At 44.3% G+C, this 19,676-nt stretch overlaps 1 protein-coding gene across 1 annotated transcript in view; it reads left to right on the top strand.

The window, feature by feature from the left end:
• Positions 1–19,676, top strand: part of SCIN (scinderin) — a 271,318-nt gene that overhangs the window by 185,469 nt on the left and 66,173 nt on the right. Inside the window, exons 5-6 of the mRNA XM_069211821.1 lie at positions 441–533; positions 14,245–14,377. Coding sequence (XP_069067922.1) covers positions 441–533; positions 14,245–14,377 — 226 coding nt within the window. The remainder of the gene's footprint in view (positions 1–440; positions 534–14,244; positions 14,378–19,676) is intronic.

Here is a 19,676-nt window from a genome sequence, read left to right as displayed (position 1 = left end):
CCCTTGCTGTTCCCCAAGGGCTACCCTCAGATGGCGCACTGACATTGTGCCACATTTTTGTTGTGCGCTGTCAGCGCACCTCCTGATGCCTTCTGTGCCATGGTGCCCGCATCTATAATAGAGTGTGGGCGCAGAGGCAAAGTGATTCATTAATTTACAAGGAGCCACACCCCCATGTGAATGGAGGAATGCCCTCTAAATCTGGAACTATCAGTATTACAGAAGGGGCCTCACAAGCATCTGCAGCCCATTCTGTGAAACCAAAGTGCCCTGGGGGATGAACAGAGGGGAAGCCCGTTGCACCCCCACTGCACTTTATTTTATACGGTTCCTGGTTTTTAACCCTGTACACATTTCTTTGCGTTTTCTCGAAATACAAACTGCGATTTTCAATGTGAAAAGTTTGCTAATTTATTTTTTAATTGTGTGTTTTTCTGAAGGTTTTGGGGAAAAAGACTGCCATTCCAGAAGGAGATGATAACGATGACACTGTTGCAGATGTCTCCAACAGGAAAATGGCAAAGTTATACATGGTGAGTTTGCTCGTGACCTGTGAGAGGAGCATATTTAAGTTCTGAATTCATCTGACTTATTTAACATTCATGCACACAATGTCAAAATAAACTATTGTGATAAGATTTATATATGCTCAGTTGTGCTAGGCTTTTTTTTCTTTAAAAAAAATAGGCTGTTCAGGAAACTTCAGGACAGGATACACACATCATCAAGATCTGGAAACTCATATCTGAGAAACTGATCTGGAAACTCATATGTGGTGTATAATATTCCGAAAGTGTGTATCTACCCCCCCCTGCTGGGTAAAATGCGAGACTCTCTTCAAACTGAGGGCCGTATTTATACTCCGTTTGCGCCGAATTTGCGTCGTTTTTTTCGACGCAAATTCGACGCTAAACTAACGCCAACTAACGCCATATTTATACTATGGCGTTAGAGGCGAATAGCGCCAAAGTTCCCGGAATGTGCGTCATTTTTTAGCGTGAACCCCTTCCTTGCGTTAATGATATGCAAGGGAGGCGTTCCCGTCTAAAAAATGACTCCCAGGCCTTTACGTGGTATTTATACTCCCGGGCAAAAGAGACGCCCGGGAGTGGGCGTGGCTAAAAACGGCGCATTTGCGCCGCTTTTTAACGCCTGGGTCAGGCATGGCGTTAAGGGACAAGTGGGCTCAAAATGAGCCCAGAGTGCCCTCCCCTACCCCCAGGGACCCCCCCTGCCACCCTTGCCCACCCCAGGAGGACACCCAAGGCTGGAGGGACCCACCCCAGGGACATTCAGGTAAGTATTTTTTTATTTTTTTTTAATAATTTTTTTGGGCATAGGGGGGCCTGATTTGTGCCCCCCTACATGCCACTATGCCCAATGACCATGCCCAGGGGACAGAAGTCCCCTGGGCATGGCCATTGGGCAAGGGGGCATGACTCCTATCTTTACAATGATAGGAGTCATGTTGATGGGGGATGGGCGTCGAAAATAAATGGCGCAAGTCGGGTTACGACGATTTTTTCGACGTAACCTGACTTGCCCCATTTTAAGACGCCCATGCGCCATTTTCCCCCTACGCCGGCGCTGCCTGGTGTACGTGGTTTTTCTCGCGCACACCAGGCAGCGCCGGTCTGCTTGCGCCGGCTAACGCCATTCAATAAATACGGCGCCCGCATGGCGCTTCAGAATGGCGTTAGCCGGCGCAAAACTTTTTGACGCTAAACTGCGTTAGCGCAGTTTAGCGTCAAAAAGTATAAATATGGGCCTGAAATGGACAGCCCGTCGCAAAATAATAACTCCGCATGTTACACAGATTGGCTGTATTATCAGAAACTGTTAATATTAATTTAGCAGACTTTCCGTACGAAAAGGTATTTTGTGTGACGTTATGATGATTCCACTAATTAAAATATGGAATGGGCTTTAAAAAATGTGCACTGACGTTTGAAGTGAAAATTTAGTGAAAGGAGACGCATTCATGGTACAGACTCTCTTGTGTGCAGTATTGAAGCCAAAGTTTAGAAGGAGAGACACAAAGGGAGAGTGGCTTTATTTTACAATTAGGATGGATACCCTGGAGCAGCTGCAGTTCCGGATAACATCCAAGGAGCTGATGTACTATTCCCATTCACAAACCAGGAATGCCAAATTTGCAATGTTTCTGCTATTGTGCAAAGTGCATATTCGCAAGGGAACTCAAAAGGTCCTGCCAAATGAATAGTTATTAAACAGGTCGCAATTTGCTACCCTCTCTGAATGGCTGACATGCAGGGATGGAGGCCTGCAAGGGACAGCAGGTCTGCATCACTACATTTTCACTTCAAATGGGAAACATTTTTGTTTTTAAAAGTGTTCGTGTCTATTAAAGGGATGGTGCTGTTTAAACCAAAAAAAAAAAAAAAAATTCCTTTTTGACATGTGTGGGAGCAGACAATGGTCCCCGGAACCTCTCCCTGCTCTGCTATGACCACCGACTCTATTGCAAGAGGAGAATCTGTCCCATACAGACATTTTCTCTTTGCAGATCAGTTACAACATCAACTCGAGAGCTGGCAACTGATCAACAGTTTGCAACTGCAATTGCAGTCACAAACAATTGACAGCTATTGTGAATTTTTAATAGGAGAGGTGCCTCTTTAACACATCATCCTTTTATAATTCTCAATGAATCACAAAGCACTTTTACAAGTCAAAATGAATTTGCAAATAGGAAAAGAGCTTTGTTGCATTGTAAAAGTATGTTTTGAAGTCACAAAGACTCCGTCACAGATTTACAAAGATGTTGCATTGCTGTTGTGTCACGCAAGGTGACGCAAATCAACACAAGGGCCTCAGTGAGATTTACTAAGCCATGCAAAGCCAGCTTGCTTGGCTGTCCATAGCTTAGCAAATCTGGTGTCGTGTAGGATAGAGCAAGTCACTGCCTTGCATTACTCTGCTCTGGCAAAGCGTTCCATTGGTGCAGCGTGGGTGTTCCCATGCATCCACCCATGGACGATTTTTGTGCATTCCCAGATTTATTAAAACTAGTGAACCTGGGAATGTGTAAAAATGCTATGCCTTCCCAGATGAGGTGTAACAAGGAAAAATATGTTTATTTCTCCTCGTGTTTTCCTTTCTATGTGTATGTGCACATGTAGAAAAAGGAAAAAGTCTCAGAGGATTGTTTTTGTGCAGCAAAAACAACCCTGGCAGTAACTCAGGGCCCCTTGCACCATGCAAAGGTGCCTTCGTAGGCAATAGACTCCACTCAGTGTGCCAGAGCAGGGAGAGGGCAGGATTATGGTGTTCCTGCCCTTTCCCTGTCACGCAACCCAGCACAGCAAGTTCTCTTGCTGCTTTATATTGCGTGACTTGTTAGTATATCTGCCCCTACATTTTTGAAAGGGAGAACTCTGCATCTACAAAACACATTTTGTGACATCTTAAATGACTATAGCATGGATACTTTCTCACCACCCAGCTATTAAGGGCCAGATTTATGGAAAGTGGCGCTGCACCAAGCAGACGGTAAAAGTGCCGTAAAAAACGCCGCAAGGAAATCTCAGAGATTGTGTGCGCCATATTTCCAGCTCCCCTAACAGGGGAACTCCCCCCTTTGCATACTTTATGTGTGGCGCAGGCATAATGTTGCACAAATGGTTACAGAGTGGTGCAATGCATGCACTGCATCTCTGTGTAAATATACGCTGGAATTTCAGCCTTCTGGGCTACATTATTGTCAAAAATAATGATGTTAATGTGGCGTAGGTGGCAGTAGGGGATTATAAATATTCCCTTAACTGCTGTACAAGCAGTGGACCAGAAAAGTGTTCTAAAATTATCAGGACTAGGGAAACACGAATATTTAGTGTCCCAAATAGCTCAAAATATCTTTCTGGTGCTTGCTGTGCTCCATTCAGAGAAAAAAGAAAAAAGACAGCAAATGGAAATGCATTTTTAGTAACCACTTACACATGCTTGATCGTACACCACGAACATTTACTGTAGCAGCTTTCCAAGAGTACTCGTCAATTTTTTGATAATCCCATTATATCTCAGATTTACTCTAAACGTAGGTGACAATCAATTGGAGGGCAGATATTTATATATTTAGACTAATCGGGCTGTAAGCTTGTATCGTAGCGAGCTTTCAGGGACACTTGCAAGATATCTATGGGCCTTTTCCAAAATGATTCTTGTGATGTGCCTAAAGAGGGTACATGGCGCCCCATAGGCAGACACTGTCCTGTATATAGTGTGTACATCGAGGCAAAACTTACCCCATGTGCTTCAAAGACTCGTTGAATGATGCTAGATTTGAATTCGACCCCCTGTTTTGAGGTTCAACCTAAGTAAACAAAACTGCCTACTTTCTCAAATTGTTCCCGTCTTTTGGAAAATTGTTTTATTTTTGCAGTTTTATTTAGTCAACCCTAATCCGCTGTCTTTGATTTTATTTCTGGATTTATGTCTGTGGTAAATTTTTCTTAAATATTTTTTGTTTGTTTTCTGTGGTCAGTAGGTCACAACCAAATAAACAAAAAAGCGAAAGAAAAACATGCGTAGCTTATAACATACCATAGCAATCAGTTAATCAGCATACAGACAGTGAGATAGTCCACCAGAAACAAAATTAGTCCACTGTCAAGATAAGAAAGGAGCTTCCCAAATTACCCAGTCTTTTGGTCGAATTAGGTATAAGTTAAAGATTTTGACGGAGACCCTCTCATATACCAGCACCATATAAAGGGGCATATCTATGAAAAGTGGTGCATCATGTTATGATGCGCTACTTTTCTTGCGCCCAGTTGACCCTCCCTAATGCCACCATGTGTGCGCCGTATTCATGATATGGCGCATCATTGCGCACATTAGAGAACTTTCTTCAAAAATGTTGATGCCAGTTTGTCGCTTTGCAGGATTAGCGCCAAAAATATTGATGCTAATCCTGCAAAGTGATAGGAGGCCCATTGAAAACAATGGAAGCCTCATTTTAACACCTGCCTTAGTGATACATTAAAAATGATGCTAGAAATGGTGCAGTGGAATCTCATAGATTCCATTGCACCATTTTTCTGGGCTTCCTAATGCCCGAACACATCCCATGCATACATTATGCCTGGCGCATGCATAATGTGGCTCAAGGGTTTACAAAGTAGCGCAATGCATGCATTGCACCACTTTGTAAATATGGCATGGCGATTTTGCCAACCTAATGCCACATTAGTGACAGAAAAATGATGCTACTGTGGTGGAGGGTGACACAAGAAGCTTCTTAAATCTGGCCCAAGGTCTGCTAGACCCAATTGGCCCCAACTGAAGCATGCACACGTTTGCTTTAGCTTAATAATAGAGTGAGCACCCCTATCCTTAGCCAGGGCGAGCTCTAATTCAAATATTTTTCTAACGGCAGGCAACCACTTCACATCCCTAGCGGGTAATGGGGTGACCCATGCTCTTGCAATGCACAGTCTTGCAGTAACAATACTAACTGCAAACAGCCGGCACAGTTTGCTGAAAGTTGTATGTCACTTCACATGGAGTATATTGAAAGTTTTGTCACTCCTACCCAAACATTTCGCAACCTTGGGCAAGTGGCAAACATAGGTGTCAAGTCTGCTGCATAAGCCCCACATTAAGGGCATTTCGTCTCATCGCCCACCAGATTCCCAACCCATTTAGCAATTCTGCCCGGGGTGTAATACATCATGCAGAATGTCTTAAATTGTTGCAGTTTGAGATTAACAGAAAGGACTGCGTCCTCAATAGTTTCTAGGGCCCAATAATCTCTGTCGCAACAATATCCTCGGACAGTGCCCGGCTCCATTTGACTGCCAGCTCTGAGCTGTAGTCAACCTCATACTGACAGAGCACTGATAAATCTTGATAATTAACAACTTCCTGGGTGCATTATAGAAAGCAGAAAGTAAATCCAACCTGTCTTATTCTGAATTAAGCCGACTTTCAGAAAATAAATATTCCTTTATCTGGAGGTATTTAAAAAAAATGATGGGAGAGATCCAAAGCATCCTGAAGCCCAGCGAAAAATTTGTTTACGTCATAAAGATGCCCTAAGATTACCAACCCAGCTCGACTCATGGCGTTGCCCACTGCATCATGGAAAATTGTCGGGAAGACCAGATTATCTCATAGTGGAGAATATGCATGAATCAGAGGGAAGGAATATTTAATAGAAATTTCCCTCCAAACGTAAGTCACATCCCTCACAACCTTAAACCTGACATGCTTAAAATAGTTGGGGTCCCTAACTCTATGTAAAAATAAACTATACCCATGCCCCAGCGCCATTTGGCAGCCTAACACTGAAGGTTCTGGTTCAGCTAGGGTTAACAAATTACGAAGTCGACCTGCAAATACCTCCCAGAAATAGAATTTAAAATCAAGTAATTGCAACCCACCCTGTCCAAAAGTAATCTTTAGCCATCTAATAGATCGTATAACACTCCTATATCCCCACATAAAACTGCCAATAGCGCTTTCCAGGTACATAAAAAATAAAGTGGGGACCCGAAGAGTCATAGCCCGAAATACATATACAAATTTGGAAAGAACAATCATTTTAATAATATTACATCATCCGGTAATACTAATCAGGAGCTTGTTTGTGGTATTTTCATCACAGAATTGTGCCAACTTCTTCCTAACTGATGTATCAGGTTTCTAATTTTAACGGCTTTCCAGTGAGTTACTGGACTTCATTCAGGGTCAGGCTGGGGCTGAGGGTAGTGCTGGGGCTGAAAATAGGCTCCGGGCACCAAAATAAAAGTGGGTCCTAGATGGCGAAAAAAAGGGACACATATTTGCAATTCAAGACAGGTTTGAACTTGTAAATAGATGCTGTATAGGGGTTTTGCAAGGCATGGGAGACTCCATGCATTTGTGTTTGGTGGGCACAATTTTGCAGTAATATCAGGCACAAATTAACTGAAAAAAAAACATCAGACCATAACATGGGCCCACAAACAGCCAAAAAAAAGTCAACACTGCCCTGCCAGACCAGCTCTTTTAACACTAGCAGATTGCCACATAAGCCATCCCAACCCTGGCTTCATGTCCCTTGTTTGTTGATGCTTTGTTGCCCTGATGGATTTCCTTCTTGCTGAATGTCTCCAGCGAGAAGGAAATGCTTCTTGCTGGAGACATCCCCTCCACTTCCCGCATGGGTGTCCACATTCTGCTCTTGAGGGAGATCACAAACCATGTGAAATAGGAGCTTCAAGTACTACTAGTGGCATGGAATGAGGAAATGCCCCTAAGAGCACTATCAGCTTCAAAAGGGAATGTGCACATCACATTGAGCAGTTACTTGGCCTCTTGTGTTCCTTGTTTGTTGTTGTTTTACTGCACTGCCAAACTTAGTTCTTGCTGGCTGCCTGCTGCCCACTGACTATATTGGCACTATCCAAGATAGTGAAGGATGAGGTGAACTACATGAATGTGGAACACCACTGTCTGTCACCCAGAGCTGCTGGAGCAGTGCATCTAATGACTGCTTTAACCTCAGGGGAGGCAGCGGCTAGCACAGCTGCATGAAGGGGTGCAAGAGGCATGGATGAAGAATTGGTCTGAGACATCTAATGTAAACCTCTAAGGTATGTGGTGCCAACATCCTGATAATTTGCTAAAGCTGTTCTTTTTTTCTTTGCATTTTCTTCTCTGGATCCTATGATTCAATAGTAGGCAAACAAAAGACAACGGGTGCTTTACAAGGGGAAACCCCAGCAAATAAATTACTGTCCCTTCTTTTCTTGTGTTGGACCTGGCCCTCTGTGCTGGGTCACCTCCAAGCTGTTTGCCTTTACCCTCCACTTTTTGCTGATATTGTTTTTACTGGTTTAAGGACTGTGCATTCTACCACTGCTAACTAGTGCTAAAGTGTGTGTGATCTCTCCTCTAAACATGGTGAGATTGGCTTCCACCCAATTGGCATGTTTAATTTACTTTTAAGTCCATTGTAAAGTGGTACTATATGTAAACAGGTCCTGGAAATTAAATGCTACTAGTGGGCCTACTGCATTGATTGCACCACCCACTTAAGTTGCCCTTTTAAACATACCTCAGGCATGCCATTGCAGCCTGTATGTGCAGATTTAAACTGCCATTTCGACCTGGCAAAATAAACCTTTTGCTAGGCCCATAATTTGCTTTTCAACACGTCACCCCTAGGTTAGGCTCTGAACAGCCCAGAGTGCAGTGTATTCAAGAAGTAGGACACATACCTTTTAGTTTAATATGTCCTAGAAGTGAAAAACTCTTAAATTAGTTTTTCACTGCTGCAAGGCATATTCCTCCCAAAGGAGAACACTGGAGTTACCTTAGTATAATTAATAGGCTGTAATTTCCAAATGGGAGCAGGTAACCATCCAATGTTTGCAGCCTCTGGAGTTGTAATGTAAAATACTCTCTTATGGTGAAGTCGGATTTAAATTACAATTTTGAAAATGCCACATTTAGAAAGTTGGAATTTTTCTGCTTTAGCCATTTAGTGCCCGTAGCCTGTCTCTGGGTCACATGACTGGGTGTAGCTGACAATGCTGGTTTTATGTATTCCTCCTACAAAGCCACACAAAATAGAGAGCTTAGGTGTGCCTGGATGGGCCATCGTTCACAGGATGGAAGGATGGAACTGGGTACATCCCTACTTACACTTGAATATGCTGTGTCCTGCCTCCAAGTAAAGGGCTGCATACCCCCTGTAGTTAGCCTAGAGCCAGGACAGGGAAGGCAGGGTGCCTGGGGACCTCAAAGGGAAACTTTTTGAAGCTTCTCCCACCTTCCAAAGGAAGAACACCAAATATAAATATTGGACCATAGACACCACCTCTTCAGTACACCTCTGGACTGTGAATACTCTGCCAGGAAGGACTACTGTGCTGCTGAAAGGACTGTCACTCTGCTGGACTACTGCCCTGCTGGTACACTGCCTTGTTGGACTCCCGCCCTTACTGTACTGACCTTTTGCCTGCTGCCCTCTTCTCTGGGTGAGGACTGGACATGCATCTGTTGAACCCTGGAGCCCAGAGTGACTCCAAGGGCACCTGGACTCTGCCATCTGTGAGTCCTACCCTGCTTTAGGTGCCCTTGGAGGTGGACCTAAAGGTGCTCTGCCAGCTCATCTGTGGATTCAGCAGAACAAACGCATTTCCTCTGCTCCACAGAACAAACCAAAGCAGAACCGATGTATCGTCTCTGCTGCCAGGGTTCTCCCAATGCAAAGGACTCTGTATCCACCCTGCAGCTGCATTAGAACTGCTGCCTGTGCAAAGCTTTCTCAATGCAAGCCTTCACATCCCTCATTGATGGCAGACTCAACACTGCCACAGGTTCTCACATTGCAGCCTCAGAGCTCCTCGGAACAGAGGCATCATCTCGACTGTACAATGCATCTTCAACTCCAGACTTGAAATCACAAGTTCTCATCAATGGGGTCCCCGACGAGGATGCAGGAACTTGCGTTGCAGCTCTGCAGCCCCTTGGAAGCAATGCATCGCCTTACCGCTCAGTGCAGATCCTCATAATGCTCCACAACCAAGACCTAAGGTATTTTGTTCAGTGGGCCTAATACAGTCCTTGTAGCCAGCCCACGCTCCACTGAACTAGTGATTTTGTCCTGGTCCAGCCACAGATATCCACAGTTGGAGCTTTGTGATTTTGGTGCTATTTTCACTGCAATCTGTATATCTCCAGTTCTACTTATTGGATTTTTGTTGTTTTGGTCCTGTTTTATTTATTGAAAACAACGTGTTATGGGATCCTCCTTGTGGGGTGTTCATCACATTTTTACTATTTATAGTGTTGCACAAATACTTTACACGTTTTGCCTGAATTAAGGCTGACTTCTCTGTGCCAGGTGGGTTGAACATAGCTTAATCTGGGGTTGGCTTGTGCCTCTCCCAGTCAAGGCTTGTAGTTTCTGCCCAACCAGGGCTTACACCCCCACCAATGAGCAATCCAATTTCTTACAGCTTGATGTTGAGAATCCCCTTGTGATAGGTATGTGCTCATGGTAAAGTTGCTACCAATGTGCTTCCAGTGACTTATGAATCCCCTCATGCTGCTCCAGGTTGTTCTTAAATAGCATGGGTTTCAACACATGGGTGGGTTTTTTGTGGTTTTTTTTAAACCTCACTCAGGGCCCCAAACTGCATATCATTGAGATTGAAATCTCAGTCACAAAACAAACATGCATTTCAGGGAAGATAACATATACAACAAAGAAATTGTTGCCATCAACATGGTCAGGCTTAACATAAAAAAGTAATCATCCTAGTTTGTACATTGGGACAAACATAAATATAGGCGTATCTTGAAAGAATAAGCCTGGGGATTTCAACGTTGCTTGGGAAAACTGAACACGATAAACTAAGAAATAGATGTATTCATTTGCATGTAGTTGACAATCTTTAAGTCTTCAATGGCCAGGGGTGGCTCATCCATTAGGGCAGAGGAACGCCTCCCCACCACCAGCAGCGGCAGCTGCAAAACCTCTACCACAAAACAATAATAAACAAAGTTTATTATTGTTTTCTGGTAAATGGGTGGGCCAGGGGATGATGAGCTGTGAAGGGTAGTGCACAGCACCCCCCCTCACTGTGCTGTATGTTTGCCCGGCCGTCTTGGGTATTCCTTGAGGAAGGCAACAGTAAGTTTGTATTTCTTCTTTAGCTGCAGTCAACTTTTATATTGTCAAACAAGGGAGTTTAAAGTGTTCAAGAGTAAATTCAGTCATAGATACCTGATCATTTCTTAGAAAAATGGCCTGCCTGGCTTTTTCTTAATCTACTGTGCAGAAGCATGTCCTAGATACTGTTCTAGAGGTCTGCATTTATGTAACATCTATTGCATAGTCCTAGTCACCACAAAATACAAAATGTCAAACGTCTCCTTTCCTGGTGCTATGTTACCCCAATCCCACTAAATCATCAAAGGAAATCACGTTCTTCACACCCCGATGTGACTCGACATCTCAGCATCTGTGATTGGCAATGAAGCTGAGCTCAAGCATTACATTTTTAATACTTTTGTCCTGTGGATAATACATTTCTAACCAAATCACTGGTCTTTTCTTCCAGTTGTTGTGCATAGGACATTTCTATCAAAGTAGTTTTTAAGCCAGGTTTTGCTTTATACGCCACTTCTGCAGTCTTTTTGCAGAACATTCACACACCAGGTACTTGCTGGTCTATTGGCGTTCAGTCGCTTCAGCTGTCGTCCTCAACTTGGAAAAATGAGCAGCACAAATAGCAGACAGTGGGGTCATAGCCCAATTTATCCTTGCCAGAATGCCTCAAGTTGAGGCTTTTTAACTCACCTAATTAGAGTACGGTGGATCCATTCTCAAGCCAATGGACCATTGGTTGTAACACATTACCTTATTATTATACCTCATTGTTTTACACACAGTTGTGTACATTGACTAGAATATTGGTCCTGATGAAAGCCTAAGCACCTATTAGAGGGTATAAAAAGGCTGAACTGTGTTGACCATGCATTTAAACTAGGATTGAATATTCCCCTCTTTTTTAATCCTATACACATAACCTTATATCCACCAAGAGGTACTTTTATTTTTATTTTCAATTTTCTCATTGTACCCTGCCCCTCACTTACACCACTGCTCAGGTAGGGACTATCAATCTAAAGAGCTGCTCATCTGTGCGGGAGTTGTAGCCCACACCATAAAGCTGATTTATGGTGTGAGTAAGGACCCTTTGATGAAGAATGCTACCTAAGCGTGGGTGATGATTTTTGTCCTGAAAGTAGACTGTTTCTTGAGTCTGACAGACTAAACGTTATTCATCCAGGTCAACATCTTTTATGAATTGATGCCAGTAGACCTCAAATACTCGGTGTGTGTATGCATTAAAATTTTAGGGCGTGGTGGTCTCTTTTTGTGTTTTGATAGCCTTTTTGCAGAAACCATGCACTTCTAAAAGCATGTTACATTTTAGAGGAGACACTCCATACCACCACTTTGTATGTCTGTACAAACCATTTATCCTTAAATTGATATAGCGAAGTGGGAGGCGTGGCAACAATGGACTCCCATGTGTTTCGTTTTAAGCAGAGCTGAGGTCTGGTCTTCAGGTCTTAGCTACAATAGTGATAATAACAGCAGATCTCCAAACAAAAATAAAATGAAAACACAGAAGAAGATGAACTTCTTCACATTGAAAGTGCAAAATAAATATGTAGAGTTAAAATATTCACTGCAGGACTGAACTGATGGGTTTCATGCAAAATGCAGACCTCTGCAAATGATGCGTGATGTCAGGTGTGAAAGTAAAATGCATGTGTATTTTTCCTTCTTCGCAGTAGAACTAGCTTGTGCATCTCTACAATGGTACAGAAAATGATTGGTTCCTTCTGAAAACTGTGCAAAGTGCATTGATAGGATAATCAAATGAATCATAATTGAAGGGACAAAGTAAACATTTGCACAAATTAAGGGGCACTTTTTTTTAGCCCCTTAGCACCCCCCTAACACCACCATGTGTGTGCTGTATTTAAAATACGGTGCACCATGTCGGTAGTTGAGGGACTAGCATCAGAATTTTTTATGCTAGTCTGGCGCTTTGCAGGATTAGCATCAACAAATTTGACGCTAATCCTGCAAAGCATCTAGAGGCCCATTGTAACCAATGGAAGCGTCCTTTTAATGCCTGTTCTGAGCAGGCGTTAAAAGTGGCAAACAAAATTACGCAAAGAAATCTCTAAGATGTCTTTGCACCATTTTTTGCCCCCACTAATCAGCCTACCGTCATTTTTGACCCACTAGAGCCATGTCCCCATTCCTACAAAGGGTTAGAAAGTGACGCATGCATTCATTGTGTCATTTTGGAAATATGGTGCAGCGTTTTTTGCCTTCTAACACCACATTACCATAAAAAAATGATGGCAATGTGGCATTAGAATGGAGCTAGGGGCTCTTAAATGTGCCCCTAAGTGTTCTACCCCTTACAGTAAGTTTATATCTTCTGCAAAGTGCCTGTAGGGTGGTTTGGGTAAAATTCAGCTGGCGCATCCGGCCTCATCAAAAATTCAGTACCTCAGTATTAAGGCCCATATTTATACTTTTTGACGCTAAACTGCGCTAACGCAGTTTAGCGTCAAAAAAATTTGCGCCGTCTAACGCCATTCTGAAGCGCCATGCGGGCGCCGTATTTATGGAATGGCGTTAGACGGCGCAATCAGACCGGCGCTGCCTGGTGTGCGTGGAAAAAAACCACGTACACCAGACAGCGCCGGCGTAGGGGGAAAATGGCGTATGGGCGTCTTAAAATGGGGCAAGTCAGGTTACGTCGAAAAAATCGTCGTAACCCGACTTGCGCCATTTTTTTTCGACGCCCATCCCCCATCAACATGACTCCTATCATTGTAAAGATAGGAGTCATGCCCCCTTGCCCAATGGCCATGCCCAGGGGACTTCTGTCCCCTGGGCATGGTCATTGGGCATAGTGGCATGTAGGGGGGCACAAATCAGGCCCCCCTATGCCACAAAAAAAAAAAAAAAAAAAAACTTACCTGGACTTACCTTAATGTCCATGGGATGGGTCCCTCCGTCCTTGGGTGTCCTCCTGGGGTGGGCAAGGGTGGCAGGGGGGGTCCCTGGGGGCAGGGGAGGGCACCTCTGGGCTCATTTTGAGCCCACTTGTCCCTTAACGCCATGCCTGACCCAGGCGTTAAAAAGCGGCGCAAAAGCGCCGTTTTTGGCCACGCCCACTCCCGGGCGTCATTTTTGCCCGGGAGTATAAATACCACGTAAAGGCCTGGGAGTCATTTTTTAAGACGGGAACGCCTCCCTTGCATATCATTAACGCAAGGAAGGGGTTCACGCTAAAAAATGACGCCCACTCCGGGCACTTTGGCGCCCGAAGCGTCTAACGCCATAGTATAAATATGGCGTTAGTTGGCGTTAGTTTAGCGTCGAATTTGCGTCGAAAAAAACGACGCAAATTCGGCGCAACCAGAGTATAAATACGGCCCTAAATGTCTTAAATTGATTGACTACATCCGACTGGGCAAATAGAGCTAAATCTGGTCTTATAGCATTGGTGTTGTCTTCCCTAAGGCAAGACTCATGCAACAAATTTAGAAGAATTTAACAGAGATTTTAAAAGAATCTGTGAAATTAGACTGAATGACATTTTTAATCTCATGCCTCTTGATGTTAACCTAGGATTGACAAGAATGTAAAATGCCATTACAGCCCCGTTGTATTTATTCATTTTGTTGCAGGTGTCAGATGCCAGTGGCTCCATGAAGGTGACTGTGGTTGCAGAGGAAAATCCTTTCCTTATTGATATGCTCAAATCTGAGGAATGTTTCATTTTGGACCACAGTTCAGACAGAAAAATATTTGTATGGAAAGGTAAGAGATCAGCCAGCATGCAATCTTTGTTCCAATTTACGGATTGTTTATGTGATGTTTGCTTTATTTTCAGTAATTTGCTACATTCTGTCTGGCTGCTTACTTGGTTTATATACATGCTTTCTAGTGACCTCTAGAAGGCCTCTTCTTGGATGACTCCATGAGCTACCCGTCAGAAAGTCTTGAACCTCCCTCTACTTTTATTTCAATTATTGGAACTATGCACAGTTGTCTTTCAAGAGATGAATGGACAAAATTAGTAAAAGCAAACCAGCAAATATATCTTAAGCGTGCTACATGAAGGGGCAGTTTTAATGTCAATGGCCTTTTTTGATGAGTCAAAGAAAACAATTTCAATGGATAGCATTCACTTCAATAGAGACTTCAAAATAAATGATCAATGCTGCTTAATAGAGCTTTTTCACGTTACAGGATTTCAGTGGATTCTTGGATATTTCAAATTCTTGTTCTGGGATCCTTCGTTCATGGCAGAGAGCAACAGCTATACCTAGAGTCCCTTAGTGTCTTCTGAGTATAGTCTGCGACGTGCACAGCGTATCCTCGTTAGATGCATGAATTTGATGCCTTGACCAGGCACCCTCCTTTGTGGTACATGAATATTTTACCTGGATCATTCTTAAGAAAGTCACACAAAAATAATGTTGGTTAGTAAAGTTACTGTATTTTAGAAGCTAGAAGACAGCATGCCACCAGGAGCGGAATAGATACTCATTGCATAAACTTGACTTTTGATGCTATAATGCCGTCAGGAGTTTGCTTCAAAAGTGTTCTGCTTTGTGTGTGATTGTACTATATTCTACTTCTTCTTCGACATAGGTGGGCATATATTCATTTGGAAAAATCACTAGTCAAAATTATTCTTTCAGCTGTTTAGCACTACAGTTAAAAAGGATACAATAAATACAATACAATAGTTAAAAGGAGCATACTAAACGTTATTCATTAACAAGACACAGTCATAAGCAAGCAGCGTTACATCCAAGTCTAGCAATTATAGAATCATGAGATCTGCGAAAGTGCAAGTGCAAAAAGAAGGTACTTGGTTAGTCAATGCCAGTCCACCATTAAAATCAGTGTAACATTCCTACCAAGTGGACAGCAAAAACGAAACACCAAAGTTGCACAAATTATCCCATTAAAGGAGGGTGGCCTTCCCCCTACGGGTCCATATTGAGTATATAATTCATTCGAGATACAGGATATATAGAACCACCTAGGTTAACTGGCTGAGCTATTCCCCAGTACGGAGGACAGATCTCTCAAGTAAGCCCACACTACCCATAGGAATGATGCAACAGCATTAACCACCTGTAGAACACCCAATCTTGCACACAATGCCACTGCCGCCTTAACATGTCTAATCCCATTAAACTTAAACGGGGGAATTAACCTGCGCTGATAGGGGGAATCGTGTTTCTCACAGAATAGAATAGTGGGTTACATTATCTGAAACTACAGTCACAGGGGTCCGCCCACATGGGAGAATGCCCAGTCTGAACTTTACATATGAAGACCTTCTGAACACGGGGTATAGCACGTTCAGATACACACATAGCCCTGGGAGTTGCTTAAATAATCCAACAAAATGGACCGTGGCTTCAACCCAAGCACTTCTTCATTATCATGTGCGGCCGCCTCCACACTTCAATTAGATCTGCGGTGTTTTGTCTAACATTTCTGGGGGGTGGCCCTAAGGGATCCTGTGAGAAGGTAGCCTCTTTCTAGCCTTGTTACCCCCACTTTTGGCCTGTTTGTGAGTGTATGTCAGGGTGTTTGTCACTGTTTTCACTGTCTCACTGAGATCCTGATAGCCAGGCCTCAGTGCTCATAGTGAAAACACTATGTTTTCAGTATGTTTGTTATGTGTCACTGGGATCCTGCTGGTCAGGACCCCAGTGCTCATAGGTTTGTGGCCTATATGTATGTGTCACTGGGACCCTGTCACACAGGGCCCCAGTGCTCATAGGTGTGCATGTATATGTTCCCTGTGTGGTGCCTAACTGTCTCACTGAGGCTCTGCTAACCAGAACCTCAGTGGTTATGCTCTCTCATTACTTTCAAATTGTCACTAACAGGCTAGTGACCAATTTTACCAATTTACATTGGCTTACTGGAACACCCTTATAATTCCCTAGTATATGGTACTGAGGTACCCAGGGTATTGGGGTTCCAGGAGATCCCTATGGGCTGCAGCATTTCTTTTGCCACCCATAGGGAGCTCTGACAATTCTTACACAGGCCTGCCACTGCAGCCTGAGTGAAATAACGTCCACGTTATTTCACAGCCATTTTACACTGCACTTAAGTAACTTATAAGTCACCTATATGTCTAACCTTTACCTGGTAAAGGTTAGGTGCAAAGTTACTTAGTGTGAGGGCACCCTGGCACTAGCCAAGGTGCCCCCACATTGTTCAGAGCCAATTCCCTGAACTTTGTGAGTGCGGGGACACCATTACACGCGTGCACTACATATAGGTCACTACCTATATGTAGCTTCACCATGGTAACTCCGAATATGGCCATGTAACATGTCTATGATCATGGAATTGCCCCCTCTATACCATCCTGGCATAGTTGGCACAATCCCATGATCCCAGTGGTCTGTAGCACAGACCCTGGTACTGCCAAACTGCCCTTCCTGGGGTTTCACTGCAGCTGCTGCTGCTGCCAGCCCCTCAGACAGGCAGCTGCCCTCCTGGGGACCAGCCAGGCCTGGCCCAGGATGGCAGAACAAAGAACTTCCTCTGAGAGAGGGTGTGACACCCTCTCCCTTTGGAAAATGGTGTGAAGGCAGGGGAGGAGTAGCCTCCCCCAGCCTCTGGAAATGCTTTGTTGGGCACAGAGGTGCCCAATTCTGCATAAGCCAGTCTACACCGGTTCAGGGACCCCTTAGCCCCTGCTCTGGCGCGAAACTGGACAAAGGAAAGGGGAGTGACCACTCCCCTGACCTGCACCTCCCCTGGGAGGTGTCCAGAGCTCCTCCAGTGTGCTCCAGACCTCTGCCATCTTGGAAACAGAGGTGCTGCTGGCACACTGGACTGCTCTGAGTGGCCAGTGCCACCAGGTGACGTCAGAGACTCCTTGTGATAGGCTCCTTCAGGTGTTAGTAGCCTTTCCTCTCTCCTAGGTAGCCAAACCCTCTTTTCTGGCTATTTAGGGTCTCTGTCTCTGGGGAAACTTTAGATAACGAATGCATGAGCTCAGCCGAGTTCCTCTGCATCTCCCTCTTCACCTTCTGATAAGGAATCGACCGCTGACCGCGCTGGAAGCCTGCAAACCTGCAACATAGTAGCAAAGACGACTACTGCAACTCTGTAACGCTGATCCTGCCGCCTTCTCGACTGTTTTCCTGCTTGTGCATGCTGTGGGGGTAGTCTGCCTCCTCTCTTCACCAGAAGCTCCGAAGAAATCTCCCGTGGGTCGACGGAATCTTCCCCCTGCAACCGCAGGCACCAAAAAGCTGCATTACCGGTCCCTTGGGTCTCCTCTCAGCACGACGAGCGAGGTCCCTCGAATCCAGCGACACCGTCCAAGTGACCCCCACAGTCCAGTGACTCTTCAGCCCAAGTTTGGTGGAGGTAAGTCCTTGCCTCACCTCGCTGGGCTGCATTGCTGGGAACCGCGACTTTGCAAGCTACTCCGGCCCCTGTGCACTTCCGGCAGAAATCCTTCGTGCACAGCCAAGCCTGGGTCCACGGCACTCTAACCTGCATTGCACGACTTTCTAAGTTGGTCTCCGGCGACGTGGGACTCCTTTGTGCAACTTCGGCGAGCACCGTTTCACGCATCCTCGTAGTGCCTGTTTCTGGCACTTCTCCGGGTGCTACCTGCTTCAGTGAGGGTTCTTTGTCTTGCTCGACGTCCCCTGTCTCTGCAGGTCCAATTTGCGACCTTCTGGTCCCTCCTGGGCCCCAGCAGCGTCCAAAAACGCCAAACGCACGATTTGCGTGTAGCAAGGCTTGTTGGCATCCATCCGGCGGGAAAACACTTCTGCACGATTTTCGAAGGCGTGGGGGATCCATCCTCCAAAGGGGAAGTCTCTAGCCCTTGTCGTTCCTGCAGTATTCACAGTTCTTCAGCCTAGTAAGAGCTTCTTTGCACCAACCGCTGGCATTTCTTGGGCATCTGCCCATCTCCGAGCTGCTTGTGACTTTTGGACTTGGTCCCCTTGTTCCACAGGTACCCTCAGTCAGGAATCCATCGTTGTTGCATTGCTGATTTGTGTTTTCTTTGCATTTTCCCTCTAACACGACTATTTTGTCCTTAGGGGAACTTTGGTGCACTTTGCACTCACTTTTCAGGGTCTTGGGGAGGGTTATTTTGCTAACTCTCACTATTTTCTAATAGTCCCAGCGACCCTCTACAAGGTCACATAGGTTTGGGGTCCATTCGTGGTTCGCATTCCACTTCTGGAGTATATGGTTTGTGTTGCCCCTATCCCTATGTTTCCCCATTGCATCATATTGTAACTATACATTGTTTGCACTGTTTTCTAAGAATATACTGCATATTTTTGCTATTGTGTATATATATCTTGTGTATATTTCCTATCCTCTCACTGAGGGTACACTCTAAGATACTTTGGCATATTGTCATAAAAATAAAGTACCTTTATTTTTAGTATAACTGTGTATTGTGTTTTCTTATGATATTGTGCATATGACACTAAGTGGTACTGTAGTAGCTTCACACGTCTCCTAGTTCAGCCTGAGCTGCTTTGCTAAGCTACCATTATCTATCAGCCTAAGCTGCTAGACACCCTATACACTAATAAGGGATAACTGGGCCTGGTGCAAGGTGCAAGTACCCCTTGGTACTCACTACAAGCCAGTCCAGCCTCCTACATTGGTTGTGCAGTGGTGGGATAAGTGCTTTGAGACTACTTACCACTCTTGTCATTGTACTTTTCATAAGAGAAAAATATACAAAACAAGGTCAGTGTATATACACATAGCCAAAAAGTTTTGCATTTCCTCTTTTCACTCTTTTCTAAGTGCTGAAAAGTTCTTCTAAACTTTCAAAAAGTTCTTAAAAGTTTAAAAAGTTTTTCTGTCTTTCCAAAAAGTTCTGAAAACTTTTTTCTCTTTTTCTATCACTTTAACTCTCTCTAAAAATGTCTGGCACAGGTAAAAATGTTGAACTGTCCAAACTGGCATATGATCACCTTAGCTGGAAAGGAGCAAGGAGTCACTGCATAGAGAGAGGTTTGAGTGTAGGGAAGAATCCTTCCTTAGAACTGTTAATTAATATGCTTAGAATACAGGATAAGGCCATAAG

Source organism: Pleurodeles waltl, chromosome 10 (genome assembly GCF_031143425.1).
Source record: "Pleurodeles waltl isolate 20211129_DDA chromosome 10, aPleWal1.hap1.20221129, whole genome shotgun sequence".
Taxonomy (NCBI): Eukaryota; Metazoa; Chordata; class Amphibia; order Caudata; family Salamandridae; genus Pleurodeles; species Pleurodeles waltl.
Note: the sequence above shows the minus strand (reverse complement) of the source record. Positions and strands in the feature narration are given on the sequence as shown.